Here is an 18,887-nt window from a genome sequence, read left to right on the forward strand (position 1 = left end):
TCTCCCCCTCCCTCACTCTCCCCCTCCCTCACTCTCCCCCTCCCTCACTCTCCCCCTCCCTCACTCTCCCCCTCCCTCTCTCTCTCACTCTCCCCCTCCCTCACTCTCCCCCTCCCTCGCTCTCCCCCTCCCTCGCTCTCCCCCTCTCTCGCTCTCCCCCTCTCTCGCTCTCCCCCTCTCTCGCTCTCCCCCTCTCTCGCTCTCCCCGTCTCTCGCTCTCCCCCTCTCTCGCTCTCCCCGTCTCTCGCTCTCCCCGTCTCTCGCTCTCCCCCTCTCTCGCTCTCCCCCTCTCTCGCTCTCCCCCTCCCTCGCTCTCCCCCTCTCTCATTCACCCCCTCTCTCATTCACCCCCTCTCTCACTCTCCCTCTCTCTCACTCTCCGTCCCCCTCACTCTCCCCCTCCCTCACTCTCCCCTCCCTCACTCTCCCCCTCCCTCACTCTCCCCCTCCCTCACTCTCCCCCTCCCTCACTCTCCCCCTCCCTCACTCTCCCCCTCCCTCACTCTCCCCCTCCCTCACTCTCCCCCTCCCTCACTCTCCCCCTCCCTCACTCTCCCCCTCCCTCACTCTCCCCCTCCCTCACTCTCCCCCTCCCTCACTCTCCCCCTCCCTCACTCTCCCCCTCCCTCACTCTCCCCCTCCCTCTCTCTCTCACTCTCCCCCTCTCTCACTCTCCCCCTCTCTCACTCTCCCCCTCTCTCACTCTCCGTCTCTCTCACTCTCCCCCTCTCTCACTCTCACTCTCCCCCTCTCTCACTCTCCCCCTCTCTCACTCTCCCCCTCTCTCTCACTCTCCCCCTCTCTCACTCTCCCCCTCCCTCACTCTCCCCCTCCCTCACTCTCTCCTTCCCTCACTCTCCCCCTCTCTCTCACTCTCCTCCTCCCTCACTCTCCCCCTCTCTCGCTCTCTCTCGCTCTCCCCCTCTCTCACTCTCACTCTCCCCCCCTCTCTCACTCTCCCCCTCTCTCACTCTCCCCCTCCCTCGCTCTCCCCCTCCCTCGCTCTCCGTCCCGCTCACTCTCCCCCTCCCTCACTCTCCCCCTCCCTCACTCTCCCCCTCCCTCACTCTCCCCCTCCCTCACTCTCCCCCTCCCTCACTCTCCCCCTCCCTCACTCTCCCCCTCCCTCACTCTCCCCCTCCCTCACTCTCCCCCTCCCTCACTCTCCCCCTCCCTCACTCTCCCCCTCCCTCACTCTCCCCCTCCCTCACTCTCCCCCTCCCTCACTCTCCCCCTCCCTCTCTCTCTCACTCTCCCCCTCTCTCTCACTCTCCCCCTCTCTCACTCTCCCCCTCTCTCACCCTCCCCCTCTCTCACTCTCCGTCCTCTCACTCTCCCCCTCTCTCACTCTCACTCTCCCCCTCTCTCACTCTCACTCTCCCCCTCTCTCACTCTCCCCCTCTCTCTCACTCTCCCCCTCTCTCACTCTCCCCCTCCCTCACTCTCCCCCTCCCTCACTCTCCCCCTCCCTCACTCTCCCCCTCTCTCACTCTCCTCCTCCCTCACTCTCTCCCTCTCTCGCTCTCTCTCTCGCTCTCCCCCTCTCTCTCACTCTCCCCCTCCCTCACTCTCCCCCTCTCTCACTCTCCCCCTCTCTCACTCTCCCCCTCTCTCGCTCTCCCCCTCTCTCTCGCTCTCCCCCTCTCTCACTCTCACTCTCCCCCTCTCTCTCACTCTCCCCCTCTCTCTCACTCTCCCCCTCTCTCACTCTCCCCCTCTCTCACTCTCCCCTCCCTCGCTCTCCCCCTCCCTCGCTCTCCCCCTCTCTCGCTCTCCCCCTCTCTCACTCTCCCCCCTCTCTCGCTCTCCCCCTCTCTCACTCTCCCACTCTCCCCCTCTCTCACTCTCCCCCTCTCTCCACCGCAGGATGCACGAATATTCAAGTCGGCCCTCATTGGTCCCCAGGGTCGTCCCGGCTAAGCGGCCCCGTGTGATTGTCCCCGTTCTCCGCCGAGGGAAGTCCACCCTCCCCCTGAAGCTGATGACCCGCTCCAGCACAATGGCAAAGAACGCCAACAAGTTAAAACGTGAGTCGTGTCGGGCTTCAGCCCGGAATAAAACCAGCCAGCCCAACTGCTGGCCTAGAAATATATGTCTACACGTGTTTATATGTAGACACAGGGAACAGCAGATGCTGGAATCTTGTGTAGGACACAAGTGCTGGAGGAATTCAGGACACAAGGAACTGTAGGTGCTGGTTTGCAAAAAGAGACACAAAGTGCTGGAGTAACTCAGCCAGTCAGGCAGCATCTCTGGAGAACATGGATAGGCGAAAGGTTTTGGGTCAGGACGCTTCAGATTGATTATGGTGGTGAGGGGAGAAAGCTGGAAGAGAGGAGGAGCAGGACAAAGCCTGGCCAGTGATCCGGGTGGGTGGGGGCAGGGATTGGCAGATAGTTGGACAAAGACCAGAGATGAAAAGACAAAAGGTGTGAGATAAGGATAAAAGAGATGCGAATTGTGAATCAGCCTGAAGAAGGGCCCCGACCTGAAACATCTCCTGTCCACGCCCTCCACAGATGCTGCCTGACCCGCTGAGTGACTCCAGCACTTTGTACCTGTCCACGCCCTTCACAGATGCTGCCTGACCCGCTGAGTGACTCCAGCACTTTGTTTCTATGCCAAACAAACCCCCTCCCCAACCTTCTCCTTTAAGTGCTTGGCTTGAGTACGTTGATGCTATAGAACAGAGAACAGTACAGCACAGGAACAGGCCCTTCGGCCCACAATGTCCGTGCCGAACATGATACCAAGTTAAACTAATCTCCTCTGCCTGAACCTGATCCATATTCCTCCATTCCTCGCATATCCATGTGCCTATCCAAAAGTCACTTAAATGCCACTATCGTCTCTGCCTCCATCACCACTCGAGACACCCACCACACTTGTTCTGCATATCCCCTTTAAACTCAAGATAACCAGAATAGTGCAAAACTGAAGTCCGTGGTGCAACCAACGACACAGTCCACTGAAGATTCTAGTCGCTGAGGTTAGTGTTGTGCAGTGTTCAAGAGCCTGATGGTTGTTGGGAAGAAGCTGTTCTTGAACGTGATAGTCATGGTTTTCAGGCTCCTGGATCATCTTCTTGATGGGAAACAGCACCTCCTGTAGATCCTTTCAATGGTGGGGAGGTCAGCACCCGTGATGGACCGGGGCTGTGTTCACCACTCTCTGCAGCTTCCATGGTTCCTGGGCATTCGAGTTGTTGAACTAGGCCGTGATGCACCAAATTGATATGGTGCGTGCGCGATGTGTGTGCATGTGTGTGTGTGTGTGTGTGTGTGTGTGTGTGTGTGTTCATCACCAGGTCCCAGGTCAGTGTCCTCGTTATCAACATCACTGCAAGATTCAGGCCCCTGTCAGAGATCTAGAACATCAAAGTTTTAAAAACCATTTGGGAAAATAGATAGTTTTGGCTGAAGCGGGAGCTCTCTGTCGGTGAATGCCTCATCATGCAATGTTAAACAACTCCCTCTCTTTACCCTCCCTCTCTTTACCCTCCCCTTCCCCCCTCCCTCTCTCTCTGTCCTCCCTTTCTCCCCCTCCCTCTCTCCCCATGGCCCTCTCTCCCCATGGCCCCCTCTCTCTCCCCCTCCCTCTCTCTGCCCTCCCCAGTGAAATCCAATGAGCTACAGCGGATTAAAGTCGAGCTGACACAGATCAAATCCAACATTGACTCGTTGCTGGTGAGACTGGAGGAGATTGCAAAGGTGAAAGTCGGGTACACAGGTGGGTGTGTGAGTCCCTCCGTTGCTGCTGCCCCCTCCCCGACCTGACCCCCTCTCCCCTCCCCCGTCCTGACTCCCACTCCCCCTCCCCCGACCTGACCCCCTCACCCCCTCCCCCGACCTGGCCCCCTCCTCCGACCTGGCCCCCTCCCCCGACCTGACCCCCTCTCCCCCTCCCCCGACCTGACCCCCTCGTCCGACCTGACCCCCTCTCCCCCTCCCCCGACCTGACCCCCTCTCCCCCTCCCCGACCTGACCCCCTCTCCCCCTAGCCCGACCTGACCCCCTCTCCCCCTCCCCTGACCTGACCCCCTCTCCCCCTCCCCGACCTGACCCCCTCGCCTGACCTGACCCCCTCTCCCCCTCCCCCAACCTGACCCCCTCTCCCCCGGAGAAAACCCACGCAGTCACAGGGAGAACATACACTCAGGCACTGAGGCAACAACTCTACCCATTGACACGTTGTTAATTATTAGCCGACTGTTGATCTTAAGAACATAACTAGTCCCACCTCATTATCATAGAAAAAGAGTTCCTTTAAACTCCAACTTTCCACGATCTGATGAAAAATTGTTGACCAGAACCTCATGTTACATCTACACTGAAAGTACAGATTGGGAACAAGTGCAGGGACCACAAGGAGGTAGATTTGAAGATTAGGAAATCATCCCTTCTCTCCCCACAGACACTGCCTGACGTCTTGCGTATTCATATTGTTTTCTGTTCATATAATAGATTATATTGACTTTAAAAGACATTTGGACTGATATATGGACAGGGTTGGAGGGATATGGGCCAAATGCAGGCAAATGGAACTGGCCCAGAATGACAATTTGGTCAGCATGGACGAGGTGGGCCGAAGGGCCTGTTTCCATGCCGTACAGTTATGTGACTGTGACCGGGGGGGGGGGGGGGGGGAGGGATCATTGCATGAAACACACCCGCTCTGAATTTGGATCTTTCTCCAGAGTTCAAGAAGAAGGCAGACGAAGGACAGACTGAGGCATCTCAAGGAGATTCCACTTCAGAAACTGCAGAGACGATCACGGAGGAGGCATTTGAGGTGGAGGAGGTGGACATTGTCGATCTGGAGCAGGAAGAGGCAGTGGAAGGGGATGACTGTGAGGATGAGATGGTTAGTGTGGCTCTGTGGCAGTGATCGCTGCACCCTCAACCCTCAGTAGTTGTTTAGGAGTCTGGGTTAGTTTAGATTAGTTTAATTTTGTTTTGTTTAGCTTAGATTAGTTTAGTTTAGATTGGTTTAGTTTAGATTAGCTTAGATTGGATTAGTTTTGGTTTAGTTCAGTTTAGATTAGTTAAGATTGGATTAGATTAGTTAATTCAGTTATGGTTTAGTTTTAGTTTTTAATTTTAATTTAGTTTTGTTTTATTTTTAAAATTAGATTAGATTTGATTGGTTTAGATTAGATTGGTTCAGTTTAGTTTAGTTTCATTTGGATTAGTGTAGTTTGTCACGTGTACTGAGATATTGAAAAGCTTTTATTTGCCTGCTATCTAGTCAAAGAAAAGACCAAATATGATTACAATCGAGCCAACCATTGTGCACTGATAAAGGATAAAGTGTACAACTTTAGAGCAAATATATAACATTGAAGTCCAATAAAGTCTATCAGTGTGGCAATTACTCTTTGCATGTTTCCTTAAGACGTTTCTGTGCTGCATGATTCTAAGATTCTATACCTCTGACAATTAACTCTTCCCTTTAATATCGCAATAACCAATGTCACCACCAGAGAGTGCAGTAGAGCCATTGCCCAGCGATGGGCCAAGTTTGACCCTGCACTACGCCCTCACATAAATCTTCAATAAAACACCCTTCATAGCAAACTGTCTCCACTATTTAGTCTAGAGACTTTGCGAAATAAATTGGGGTTTTATTTTAATTTAAAACTAAGCCCGTGAGATTATGCAACCCATGACTCCTTATGGAGGTAACATTTTAAAAACATGCTTTTAAAACCCAGCAGATTTGTTAGTTCATGATCCGTAGAAAAGTAGAAAGGGGGCTGATTCAATATACTTTACTGGCACAAACTGCAGCCCAGAGGCCTATAGAGAACAGAATCCACTGTCAGGGTTGTCCGAAGAGCTGGCTGCGTCTGACTTGCATGAGCACACTCTTGACAGTGTAGGGTCGTGCTGCAGCTTGGATGATTTAACCCGAGCCCTGCAACACCTTGCTCTCCGTTGTAATGAGAAATGCAAGGATTTGTTCTTTTGCAACACCTTTCTTTGGTCAGCAGGGAGCACGGCACTGACCCAGCGATCTGCAACTCTGTCACCACGCTGGTAAAGCTGCCTCACATCGCCAGAGACCCGGGTTCAAATTCGACCTCGGGTTTAGTTTAGTATATTGTCACGTGTACCGAGGTACGGTGAAAAGCTTTTGTGCTAACCATTCAGTGGAAAGACTATACATGATTGCAATCGAGCCAACTAAACTATGTAGAAGACATTTGGACAGGTTCAGAGATAGGAAAGGTTTAGGGGGATATGGGCCAAATGCAGGCAGGTGGGACAAGTGGAGATGGAGCATGTTGGTTGGCATGGATGGGTTGAGCTGAAGGCCTGTTTCCATGCTGTATGTCTGTGTGACTCTACACACTGCCATCTTCACAAAGACAATGAGAGCTAAGTTCGAAATATTATGAAAGTTAATAAACAGAGGACTAACATGGATTGGGCATCTTGGTCAGTATGGGTGGGTTGGGCCGAAGGGCCTGTTTCTGAGCTGTATGATTCTATAATTATACTCAAACAAAACACAAAGTGCTGGCGGGAACAGACAGGCCTTTCACCAGTCTGAAATGTCACCTGTCCATCCCCTCCACAGATGCTGCCTGACCCACTGAGTTCATCCAGCACTTTTGCAGATGATACAAAGTTGGGTGGTAGTGTGAACTGTGAGGAAGATGCTATGAAGTTGCAGGGTGACTTGGACAGGTTGTGTGAGTGGGCAGATGCATGGCAGATGCAGTTTAATGTGAATAAGTGTGAGGTTATCCACTTTGGTTGTAAGAATAGGAAGGCAGATTATTATCTGAATGGTGTCAAATTGGGAAAAGGGAACGTACAACGAGATCTGGGTGTCCTAGTGCATTAGTCTCTGAAAGGAAGCATGCAGGTACAGCAGGCAGTGAAGAAAGCCAATTGAATGTTGGCCTTCATAACAAGAGGAATTGAGTATAGGAGCAAAGAGGTCCTTCTGCAGTTGTACAGGGCCCTAGTGAGACCATACCTGGAGTAATGTGTACAATTTTGGTCTCCAAATTTGAGGAAGGATATTCTTGCAAGATCCAGCAAGATCTAAGGAGCCATTATTCCGCTCCAACCCCGGCAGACATTGTTTGATATCAGATACTTTGTGGCCACGAGTCATATTTTGCCTCAAGAAATAATTTTGTCTGATGTGGAAATCTTTTAGCTAATCCCTTTGCCTTCAAATGGTATTGATCAAGAATGCGATAAAATTTGTAAAAGGAGCAGAGCTTTTTGAGTACATTAATAGGAAACAGGCAACTAGAAGCAAGTCTGGGATGGGGGAGGGGAGGGGAAGGGGTCAGTGGTTAGAGGTGGTTTAACAGGCTATCAATCACGTTCCAACAGCCATCCGAACTCTAACTTTTTCTCAAACTTTAAGTAACCCTTTGCATTCCCTTTCTCCGTGTCCCTCCCCCACTCCAGTCGTTGTACTAGTTTCACTGTCTGTATAACTCGTTATCACCTACTCCACAGCCAACAATGGGCCATTGTTGGTTCCACCTTTCCTTAATCATGGTTACCTTTTTGTATGTCTACCATTCATTTGTTCTATGTCTCTCTATATCACCGTCTATATCTCTCATTCCCTGACTGTCTGAAGAAGGGTCTCGACCCGAAACATCACCTATTCCTTTTCTCCAGAGGTGCTGCCTGACCCGCCGAGTTACTCCAGCTATTTGGGTCTATCTTGTGGCCCTCCTAACTTTGGGTTAAAAACAAGTTGTTTATTAAGTTCAGCACAATGTACATAGAGTTGAGAGCTGAGCTGAGAGCAGGTCCACTCTGGGCTGCCCTCAAAGACGAGGCAAGCTTGGAAATGTTGCCCAAAGGCGTAGACAGGCAAAATGTTGAGATCTTTTAGCATCTCTTGCTTGTGTGTTATGGTAGGAGAGGAGTGGGAACGGTGGTCTGGCCGAGGTCGGCTGTGGGAGGCCCCTGGTGTACGGGCGAGGAGAGGGACGTGGTGTCCAAGGAAGGTGATGGCCGGAGGCCTGCAGTAGCCTGGGGCTCGCCTGGATCGGGCACCGATCATAAGTACTAGAGTGCAGACTGGACTTCGAACATGGTGCCAAAACCTGATGCCTCTTGTATGCATGGATGCTGTAGGCTGAAAGACCTGTCATCATGCTGGATCTCTAAACTAACCTAAAGAGCTGATCTCTATCAGACAGGGCATCACAGCCATGCCTCGGTTTGCAGTGCAAAGTTCCATTGTTCTAAAGTCTCGTTCCATCACCTTTTCTAGGATTGTGTTCTGGCTTGGCCACCTCTACCCTTGTCCTCGCTCTGACTGTCCAGAAATGTTGACTTATCTCAATTCTCTCTCCCTGCAGGAGGCTCGTCACAGAGCAATGGCAGAGGCAACATTAGAATAGAAGGTATGTGTTTTATCATCCAATTTGTTTCTTGCATCATGAGAGGAATAGATCGGGTAGATGCAGAGTCTCCTGCCCAGAGTAGGTGAATCAAGGACCAGAGGACACAGGTTTAAGGTGAAGGGGAAAAGATTTAATAGGAATCTGAGAGGTAACATTTTCACACAGCGGGTGGTGGGTGTATGGAACAAGCTGCCAAAGGAGGTAGTTGAGGCTGGGACTATCCCAATGTTTAAGAAGCAGTTAGACAGATACATGGATAGGACAAGTTTGGAGGGATATGGACCAAGTGCAGGCAGGTGGGATTAGTGTAGCAGGGACATGTTGGCCAGTGTGGGCAACTTGGGCCGAAGGATTTTGGTTAGGACATATTTGGAGTATTGTGTGCAATCCTAGTCGAGCGAGCTCTTTGGACGAGGAACTCTGGGAGAGTGTGTTCATTGGGCAAGAAACTTGGTGGAGTAAGCTCATTGGATGAAGAATTCAAAGAGTGTGTTCATTGGACGCAAAGCTCTGGGAGAGGAAGCTGATTGGACGCGGAGTCAGAGCAGTGGGCCATTATTACCATTGATGGTTCTCTGGTTAATGAAGTGAAGTATTCCCATTGAGTCCACCTGTCACACTGTGTTGGGTGAATGCTTGACAGTTTAGACAGATTGCTTCCTGCATAAATTGGCTTTTTATTTTTACAGACTGAAAGCCAGTGGTTCCCAGCAGGCAACAAGTAACGGGGGGAGCGATCGAAACCGGCTGAGCCTCGTGTCGCTTAATTAACCGAGAAGCCACCAAAGGACATCAGTGTTTCACCTCAGCTAGACCAGGAGGATGGGGACATCTGTAAAACATTTGGGCATTCCCACATCGCTGAGCAGATGATTAAAACAAAACCTGTTTGTGCCTCAGGATTGGTTGCAAGAAACACGGTGCACAAAGAACAAACTGATGGCCAATCGCCTGTAACTCTGGGATGAGCAGTAGATGTCAGATTACTCATTCATTCATTCTATTCTCTTGGCATGTACAGTACTGTTGTCAATCTCCATCATTCTCGAGAATATTACCAATTTGGATTACTTATTCGATGAGGGAGAATAAACCACCTCTTTCAAATATTTAGACTTGAGGAACTGCAAATGCTGGATTACAAAAAAAACACAATGTGTTGGAGTAACCCAGCAGGTCAAGCAGTATCCCTGGAGAACATGGATAGGTGACCTTTTCAGTTCAGGACTCTTTGTGTCTTTTCAGCACTTTGTGTCCATTCAAATAATGATTTCTTTCATCATAGTCAGCCTGGCGTAACTGTGCCAGCCTTGCCTGTGGGTTCCCGCTGGCATGTTATGGAAGAAAGCTGCCCACACTAGTTCCATGTTGTCCCACTTGCTCATCCACTCCCTGAACACTAAGGTCAATTTACAGAGGGCCAATTAACCTACAAACCCACACCACTTTGGGATGTGGGTGGGAAACCGGAGCACCCGGAGGAAACCCACATGGTCATAGGGAAGAACGTGCAAACTCCACACAGACAGCGCCCGAGGTCAGAATCAAATCCTGGGCCTCTGGCGCTGTGAGGCGGCGGCTCTACCTGCTGCACTACTGTGTTCTTACTGATCTGTCATTTTAGCCATTTTCCAACACAGAACTAGTGTGAACAGGTGATCGATGGTCGGCAAGGAATTGGTGGGCGAAGGGCCTGTTTCCATGCTGTAATTCTCTAAACGCTCTCCTGTAATGTTATCATCTCCTCCAGTTGGACATTTGTTGAACATGTAACCTCCCACCTCCTCCCCTCAATGGCAAATCCATATTAGCCAAATGGAAAGTCAATAAAGACTGCATTATCTGATTGGCTGATTCTCAGTCAAACAATTTTGCATATTTATTTGAAATTGTTTAATAATTGATAAACAGAATTGTTCAAATAAATGTTTAGCTGCAGGTTATGAGCCAGGCCTAACTACAGCTTGCTGGGACTAAACGGAAGGCAGAGTTGGGGCCAGTTGAGTTATTCCACTCTTTCTGTAAGTGGAGTGGAGAGGCTGAGGGAATAGTCACAGATTACACTGACCAGGGTCAAAAAACAGCAGGTTCAATTCTCTGCCCCTTGTCTGCTTGTTTTGGTGAATTACTTTCCCATCCTCTGCCGATGATCCAAATGCGTCTATCATCAATCTAAGTGATTTGTGTAGGAGGGAACTGCAGATGCTGGTTTACACTGGAGATAAACACCAAGTGCTGGAGTAGCTCAGCAGGTCAGGTAGCATTTCTGGAGAAAAAGAGTAGGTGGCGTTCTGGGTCGGAACCATTCTTCTGATGAAGGGTTCTGACCCGAAATGTCACCTATTCTTTTTCTACAAATATGCTGCCTGACCTGCTGACTCCAGCATTTTGTGTCTATTTAAGTGATTTGTGAATTATATCATACCTCATTTTTTCTGCTAATAATATTTCCTTTCCATTCGAAGGGTATTCAGTGTCTAAAAAAGGCTTACTGAAGAATTAAATTGTGATTGCAAAATCAGGAGGCTTGTTTTGATTGATAGGTTAGGACACACTTCAGAGAATGCCAACTAAACTCAGAGTGCTGGAGGAACTCAGCGCGTCAGGCAGCATCTGTGCAGGGAATGGAGAGGCGACGTTTTGGGGTGGGGGCCTTTTGTGCTGGACATGGACTGGCCTTATACGGGATCTGGAAATGGAGGGCATGCACTGTCGATCTTAAAACCCTCCTGGGGTCTGAGTCAGTATTTATTGCCTATTTCTCGTGGTGTTAGTTCACCTTCTTGTTGAACAGAGAACAGTACAGCACAAGAACAGACCCTTCAGTCCACAATGCCTATGCTGAACTTGATGTCAAGACCAATTCTTATCTGCCTGCAAATGATCCATATCCCTCCATTCTCTGCTTATCCATGTGCCTACCCCAAAACATTTTAACACCACTACCGTATCTGCCTCCACCATTACCCCCAGCAGTGCGTTCCAGGCACTTACTCTGTGCAAACAAAAGCTTGCCCCCGCACATCTCCTATAAACTTTGCCCCTCTCATCTTAAAGCTACAATTTTTTTACACAGAGGGTGGTGGGATGTGCTGCTGGGGGTGGTGGTGGAGGCAGACACAATAGCAGTGTTTAAGAGGCTTTTAGGTTGGCACATGGGGAAAAAAATGTTCTGCTGCCGTTCAGTTCTTTGTTCTATAGAAAAGATCAAGGCACTGGAGAAGATGTTGGGATAATATATCTTTATATATTCTCAGTAAAACACAAAGTGCTGGAGGAAGTTAGTGGGTCAGGCAGCATCTGTTGAGGGAATGGGCAGATGATGTTTGGGTCGGGACCCTTCAGATTGATTGTAGTGGGTAGGGAGAAAGCTGGAAGAGAGGTGGGGGTGGGATTTCTCTCAGCGTGACCTGGTGCCTGCAGGGTGCCAAAGGTTATTTGTGCTTCACTACTTTAAAAAATAGTTTATTTATTCATGATCTGCAAAGTATTCATGAGCAACGTGTGGGAGAACGTTATGAGTTGTACAGTACTCCAATAAAAAATATTTGCTATTGAGAGTGATTACAAATAGTTTTTATTTCCATCTACCTGACCTTTCATAAGCCCAAGCATAGATTTGCATTTCTATAATGCTTCCAGACTTTGTAAAGCATGCTACACTGAATGGTTGAAATATTTGATTTTAGTTTAAAGACACAGCAATGAAACAGGCCACCAACTCCATCGATCACCCGTTCACACTAGTTCTATGTTATCCCATGTTCTCATCCACTCACTACACACTAAGGGCAATTTACAGAAGACCAATTAACCTACAAATCTGTACGTCTTCCACACGGACAGCACCTGAGGTCAGGAACGCACCCGGGTGTCTGACTCTGTGAGGCAGCATCTCTACCAGCTGTACCACTGTGCAAACGAAAAATCAAAATGCTGGAGGAACTCAGTGGGTCAGGCAGCATCTGTGGGGGGAAGGAACAGATGATGTTACGGGTCAGGACCCTGCCTCAGACTGATACACTAAATGGAAGTAGTTTTGAGTCTCTGCCCTAACATAAAGTCTGGTGGTTTTTACTCTGGGCAGTCCAAACTTTCCAAAGAATCAATGGTGCTTGTCATTCAGACCTTTGCAGAAGTAGGGTCTTGCTGATGTTCTGCAGAGATGCTGCCTGGCCTGCTGAATTACTCCAAATAGTCCACTTTCATTTGTGAAGGGAGGAAGGAAGTCAGATGTTTGCAGATATACACCAAGGTCTTCCTCAAATCAGTTGAAGTTGGCAAGACACCAGCCCTTAACATTTACACAAGACTTTGCAGTTCGGAGAAGTGTGAACGGCTCATCTTTGAAACAATGAATGGTGTTAGGAACTTTAGCAGATGTGAAACTAAAGACATCTTTTCATGGTCAGAGTTAAAAATAGTCAACAAGTGTGTAAATGGTGTAATTTACAAACCACAGTATTCTGGTTGTGGGATAGCTTTATTCCACATTAATCTAATTAAACTCTTTTCCTCACAGCAGGCAGTGGGGAGATGGAATGAGCTGCCAGTGGAACTGGGCACAAAGCACCAATAACTCAGCGGGTCAGGCAGCATCTCTGGAGAAAAGAAATTTAGGTGATGTTTCGGACTCCTGAAGAAGGGTTCCGACCCGAAACGTCACCTATTCCTTTTCTCCAGAAAAACTGCCTGACCTGCTGACCTCCAGCATTTTGTGTCTATCTTCAGTGTAAACCAGCATCCGCAGTTCCATCCTACACATTTTGCCAGTGGAAGTAGTTGAGGCAGGTACATTAATATTAATATGACATTTGAACAGGTACATGGATGGGAATGGTTTTGAGGGAACTGTGGACAAATGGGGCTAGATTAGATAGGGTATGTGGACAGGTTGGGCCGAAGGACCTGTTTCCACACCGTATGGTTCTATGATCTTTTAATATTTTGCTAGGTGGAGTAGACTGCACTCTTCACATTTCCTACCACGGATCATACTTTAAGACCCAGTACATGAAGTGTCTGGTACCTTTTATGATGCATTGGATCGGGTGAAACACCACTCACCGAGCAGCACACAGGAGGCAGAGAGGGTGAGAAGCAGGAGTTTCAGGGAGTGTTCACACCAAAGCTTAAATGGAGCATCTTGATCGGCATGGAAGAGTTGGGCCGAAGGGCCTGTTTCTATACAGTATGAGTTTGTCTATGCAAGGGGATCTTGGGCTGCAAGTTCAAAGGTCCCTCAAAGTTGCAACACGTGAATGGGATGGTAAAGAACGTGTATGGCTTACTTCCCTTCATCAGTCTGGGTTTTGAGTATAAAAGTTAGGAAATCAAGCGGCAGCTGTTCAAAACTTTGGTTCGGCAGCATTTGGAGCATTGTACAGTTCTGGTCACCACGCTAAAGGAAGGAGGTGGAGGTTGGGGTGGAGATGGTTCAAAAGAGATTCACCAGGATATTACCTGGGTTAGAGAATAAGAGGTTGGACATCTGTGGAAAGAGTTCTTTCAAGTTAAATATCTCCGGGCTTTATCCAGGGATGATGTAGAAATATACCCAAGGTAGAATTCAGAAATTAGCTGTTTCTCTTATCATTTTTCCTGCCCGTTCAATGCATTTCCCTGCAATATCTGCTTTCAGTCCAGATTTCCAAAGGTTTGATTTTCATTCATTGAAATGGAAATGGATTTGCAAAGTGTCAGATCAATGAGCTACAAATCCAGAATGGGATTTATCTGGGCCTTTATGGCCAGCTGCAGCTTGCACTGTATAAAATAGCACCAAAATAGGTGGAGGGGCAGGTCGTGTAGAGAAAACAGGGACTCTGCAGTAGGATTTGGATAGGTTGGGAGATGGGCAGAGAAGTGGTAGATGGAATATAGTGTAGCAAAGTGTGGAGTCATGCATTTTGGTAGGAATAAAGACAGATTATTTTCTAAATGGCGAGAGAATCCAGAAATCAGAGGTGCATAGGGAATTGGGAGTGTATGGGGAGATTCTGAATCACAAATATAATTAAATCTTTTGAGGAAATGGCAAAGATGATTGAGGGCAGAGCAGTGGATGCCGTCTGCGTTGGCTTTAGTAAAGTACTGATTTGGACTTTACTTTAGAGATACAGCATGGAAACAGACCCTTCAGCCCACCGGGTCTGTGCCGACCAGTATCACCCCGTACACTAGCACTATTCTACACACTAGGGTCAATTTACAGATGCCAATCAACCTACATATCTGTATGTCTTTGGCGTGTGGAAACTGGAGCACCCGGAGGAAACCCACGTGGTCACATGGAGAACGTTCAAACTCTGTACAACTCACGCTCAGGATCAAACCCAGGTCTCTTGCACTGTAAGGCAGCAACTCTACCACTGCCCCACTGTGATAAAGTCCCACATGGTATGCCTGAGCCAAAAGATCATCGTCTGTGTATCTCCACAGATATTGCCTGCCTGCCAGGTTCCTCCTGCACTTTTTGTTTTTTAGTTGTTTAAAACTTTGGTTTGGCCAATTTGGAGTATTGTGTGTGGTTATGGTCAGATTACAGAAAGATTGTGGATGTTTTGGAGAGTGTAGAACAGACTCACCAGGTTGCTGCCTGGATTAGAGGTCACTATCTATAATTAGTGGTCAGACAAACTTGGACTGGTTTCTCTGATGCATCAGAGACTGAGGAGACGCCAGAAACAAGGGTATAAAAGTATGACAGGCATGGAAAGGGTAGTCAGAACCTTTTCCCCCTCAGTGTAGAAAATGTAAACTCTAGAGGGCATAGGTTCAAGGTCAGAGGGGTAAAGTTTAAGGATCTGTGCTGGATTTTATAAAATACATATACAAGATAGGTGCCTAGAACACACCATCAGGGGAGGTGGCAAAAGCAGATGTGATGACAACGTTTAAAAGATATTTGGACCAACAGGAACAGAAAAGGATGTGGGGTAAACACCATGTGCAGGCAGGTGGGATTAGTTTGGCAACATGATAGCCTATTCCTATGCTGTACAATTCTGTATTTTATGACAGAAATGGAAGCTAACTTGATAGGCAAATTAATTAATCCATGGGTCTCTAAGCTTTCATTGCACGATACATTCCAGATGTCTCATTGTAGTTGTATAAGCAGTCATAGACCCTTCGGTTAAACTTGCCCACGCCGACCAAATTGTTCCATTGACACTAGTCCCACTGTATGTTGTCTTTTTTTTTTCTTCCTAATCAGATGTGCAGCACTTTGGTCAACGTGGGTTGTTTTTAAATGTGCTATACAAATAAAATTGACTTGACTTGACCTACCTGCGTTTGGCACATATCCCTCTAAACCTGTCATATCTGTGTACCTGTCTAAATGTTTCTTAAACTTGTGATAGGACTTGCCTCAACTACCTCCTCTGGCAGCTCATTCCATACACCAACCACTGTGTGTGAAAAAGTTATCCCTCTGGCTCCTATTAAATCTTTCCCCCCCTCACCATAAATCTATGTCCTCTGGTTCTCAATTCCCCTACTCTGGGCCTGAGACGCTGTGCATCTACCCGCTCTATTCCTCTCATGTTTTTGTATATATATACCAAATAGTTTGAGGGGTCCCAATCCAAGTTGCATCCACAGGTATAGGGTGAAAGGATAGAGATTGAAGGAGGCTACTACTATCCATTTCATTCAATACATGTTCCCCAACCCTTCTGGATAACACAACTCAAAAGAAAGCATGATACACCAGCTGCATTAGAAGTCCACTCAATTTATTTTCAAATGCGTTGCACCATTCTCCAAGGAAGTTCCTCTTAACTTACATTACATAACCTTTAGGAATAAGGTGGCAGCTCTTTTATAACAATTGCACTTGCAGTTTGTTGTCCTAACAAAGAAAAATAGTTGCACAGCACCCAAAGTCATTTGGTGTTACTTCCAAGAGCTCAATATAAAAGAAAATTAAAATGCATCCCTTCTATGTGTTTACATTAAAGTGGATGGGGACATATCTACAATGTCAACTCTCAAGGTCTTGGCATTCTCAATTCCAGAGGCACTTTGGGAGTTAGCCGATCAGGAAGGTGTACTGTAAGGTGCCTTGTACCTCACCAAAACATAGTTCAGTCTACTCAGACATGCATCAGGTAAATACAGAAAACATAAGTGGATACAACTTGTGCATATTCTTAATGAAGGTTGCCTAGTTATCATTATCTTTATTGCCTTAGATTAAGAGGAAGAATGCCCAAATAAAGAAAATGGTGGCAATACCCAGAACAATTTTCTTTTCCCCCAAAACTAGTCTCTTTCTCCATCTCTCAACTTCCAAGAGACATTTTCATTTACATTACACAAGAAAACATTTCAAAGAACTTGTGTTTATGTTTTTTTCACAGGCTTTGATTCAAATGTTGGTTTAATTGGGGTTGGTGACATATCAAATATGCATTGTGCCAATGATATTGCCCATGGGCAATGCAATTCACATTCAAGGAACATTAATGGATCTTTCATTCGCCTCGTCCTCCTTTCCACCACATCTGGAGAAGCAAGGAACTGCAAATGCTGGAATCTTGAAAAAAACACAAAATGTTGGAGGAACTCAGCGGGTCAGGCAGCATCTGGGTAGGGAATGGACAGGCGGCATTTCGGGCCGGGATCCACCTTTAAATATACAGCACGGAAACGGGGCCTTCGACCCACCAAGTCGATGCCAACCATTGATCACCCGCTCACATGAGTTTGATGTTATCCCACTTTCTCATCCAGTCACGATACACATTAAGGGCAGGTTACACAGGACCAATGAACCAACAAACCACATATCTTTGGGATATGGGAGGAACTCAGAGCAACCCATGTGGTCACAGGGAGAACCTGCAAACTCCACGCAGGCAGCACCCCAAGTAAGGATCGAACACAGGTCTCTGGTGTTGTGAAGCAATATCTCTATTAGCTGCACCACCACCCTTTTTCAGACTGAAGTATCCCGATCCAAAATATCTCCTGTCCATTCCTTTGCCAGATGCTGACTGATTTGCTGTGTTCCTTCAGCATTTTGGCATTCAAGAATCTGTTGGTAAGCTGCAATGTTTCAGTATATTGTGACAGCAATTATAGAGCATTGAAGCCAATCCCCACTTCACTTAGCAAATCTGAAAATTGTCGTTACCCAGATAAACCACCTTCTGAAAAATGATTTCAGATTTGGTGAGTGAGTCTGTGGTGTCTGAACTTGCAAGATGTTTAACAAAAATGGCAAATGTTTTCTGCACACTTCATTTACACACGATCCTTCATAAATCGCAACCCCATTCATCATCCGCTGCAAAATAAAGCTAAACTCCATCCTCCAAATGGAAACTTTGTAGGGTGAAAATGCAGTAAGCAAAGACAAATTTATCAGGACATGAAAATAATCCACAAAGGCAGAATCATTGTTGAGATCACGTTGCACGAAGCCCAATTTTGTTTAAATGAAGATTTTTACTGAGCCATCCCACCAATATTTACGTAACATTCTCTCCAAACCTTATTAAAAACCTTCCTTCCAACAGTTAGAAATCCACTGGATTTAATAAAGGGAAGGGAAGAAAAGGTGTTCACATTTTCACAGAACCGTACAGCCACATTGAGAAGGAAGATGCAAGCAGTTATGTATGGCAAGGGTTTTATAATGTTGCACTGGTGTTTAACCTTTCTTCAGGGTCTCAAAGAAGGGATCAGACCTGAAATGTCACCTATTCCTTTTCTCCAGAGACGATGCCTGTCCCCTTGAGTTACTCGAGCACTTTGTGTCTATCATTGGTTTCCGAGACCTGTTTATCTACCTATACTTTGTGAAATGTGAAAAAAATAGGAAATGCAGGAAATACATTTATGCAGCAAATCTGCAGAGTAAAAATGTTGATGTTTCTACTCAATGAATGTGAAGCCAGGTCTCATCTGCCTTAACCACCGTCTTTCCCTCCACAGATGCTACCTGACCCACCGAGTATTTTCAGCACGGTTTTCATTTTAAATTTCTAGCAATCTGCAATCTTTTTACCTTTTCATTAGACGGAACATATTGAAGAGCGGCGAGACACGGGGAAGTGCAGATACTGGTCTACAAAGTAGACAAAGTGTTGGAGTAACTCAACGGGTTGGGCAGCATCTCTAGAGGATATGGATAGGCAACATTTCGGAACCGAATCCTTCTTCAGACTGATTGTAGCAAGGGGGAAGACAGCTGGAAGAGAATTTGGCTTCACTTGACCATGTTCTCCAGAGATGCTGTTAAACTCAAGAGTGTTGATGAGCATAGAAGTATAGTTTATCGTGCATTAACTGAACACAACACTGTTAAGAGTTTTTAAGTGTAGGGCAAACAGCACCAGAAGCCAAGGAGCATGGCTGTGTGAATGACCACTTTTATTACATCTTACTTACTTGCACCTTTTCATCCGTTGGTGCAGAGCCATGAGGTAAATTAAGCTCACATGCCCTGTAGTACTTTTTGTTAAAAACCCTTCCCCAACCCGAT

General features: G+C 47.2%; 1 protein-coding gene across 3 annotated transcripts in view; it reads left to right on the forward strand.

The window, feature by feature from the left end:
* The window catches only part of raly (RALY heterogeneous nuclear ribonucleoprotein), a 43,471-nt gene extending 31,553 nt beyond the window's left edge, over positions 1-11,918 (forward strand). For 2 of the 3 annotated variants that reach the window (XM_078418855.1, XM_078418856.1), the window contains exons 5-9: positions 1,867-2,027; positions 3,616-3,729; positions 4,697-4,863; positions 8,345-8,389; positions 9,079-11,918. In XM_078418855.1, coding sequence (XP_078274981.1) covers positions 1,867-2,027; positions 3,616-3,729; positions 4,697-4,863; positions 8,345-8,386 — 484 coding nt within the window. In that variant the 3' untranslated portion in view covers positions 8,387-8,389; positions 9,079-11,918. The remainder of the gene's footprint in view (positions 1-1,866; positions 2,028-3,615; positions 3,730-4,696; positions 4,864-8,344; positions 8,390-9,078) is intronic. The other variant, XM_078418857.1, reaches the window with a different exon arrangement.
* Positions 11,919-18,887: the final 6,969 nt, after the last annotated feature.

The sequence above is a fragment of the Rhinoraja longicauda genome, chromosome 22 (assembly GCF_053455715.1).
Source record: "Rhinoraja longicauda isolate Sanriku21f chromosome 22, sRhiLon1.1, whole genome shotgun sequence".
NCBI lineage: Eukaryota > Metazoa > Chordata > Chondrichthyes > Rajiformes > Arhynchobatidae > Rhinoraja > Rhinoraja longicauda.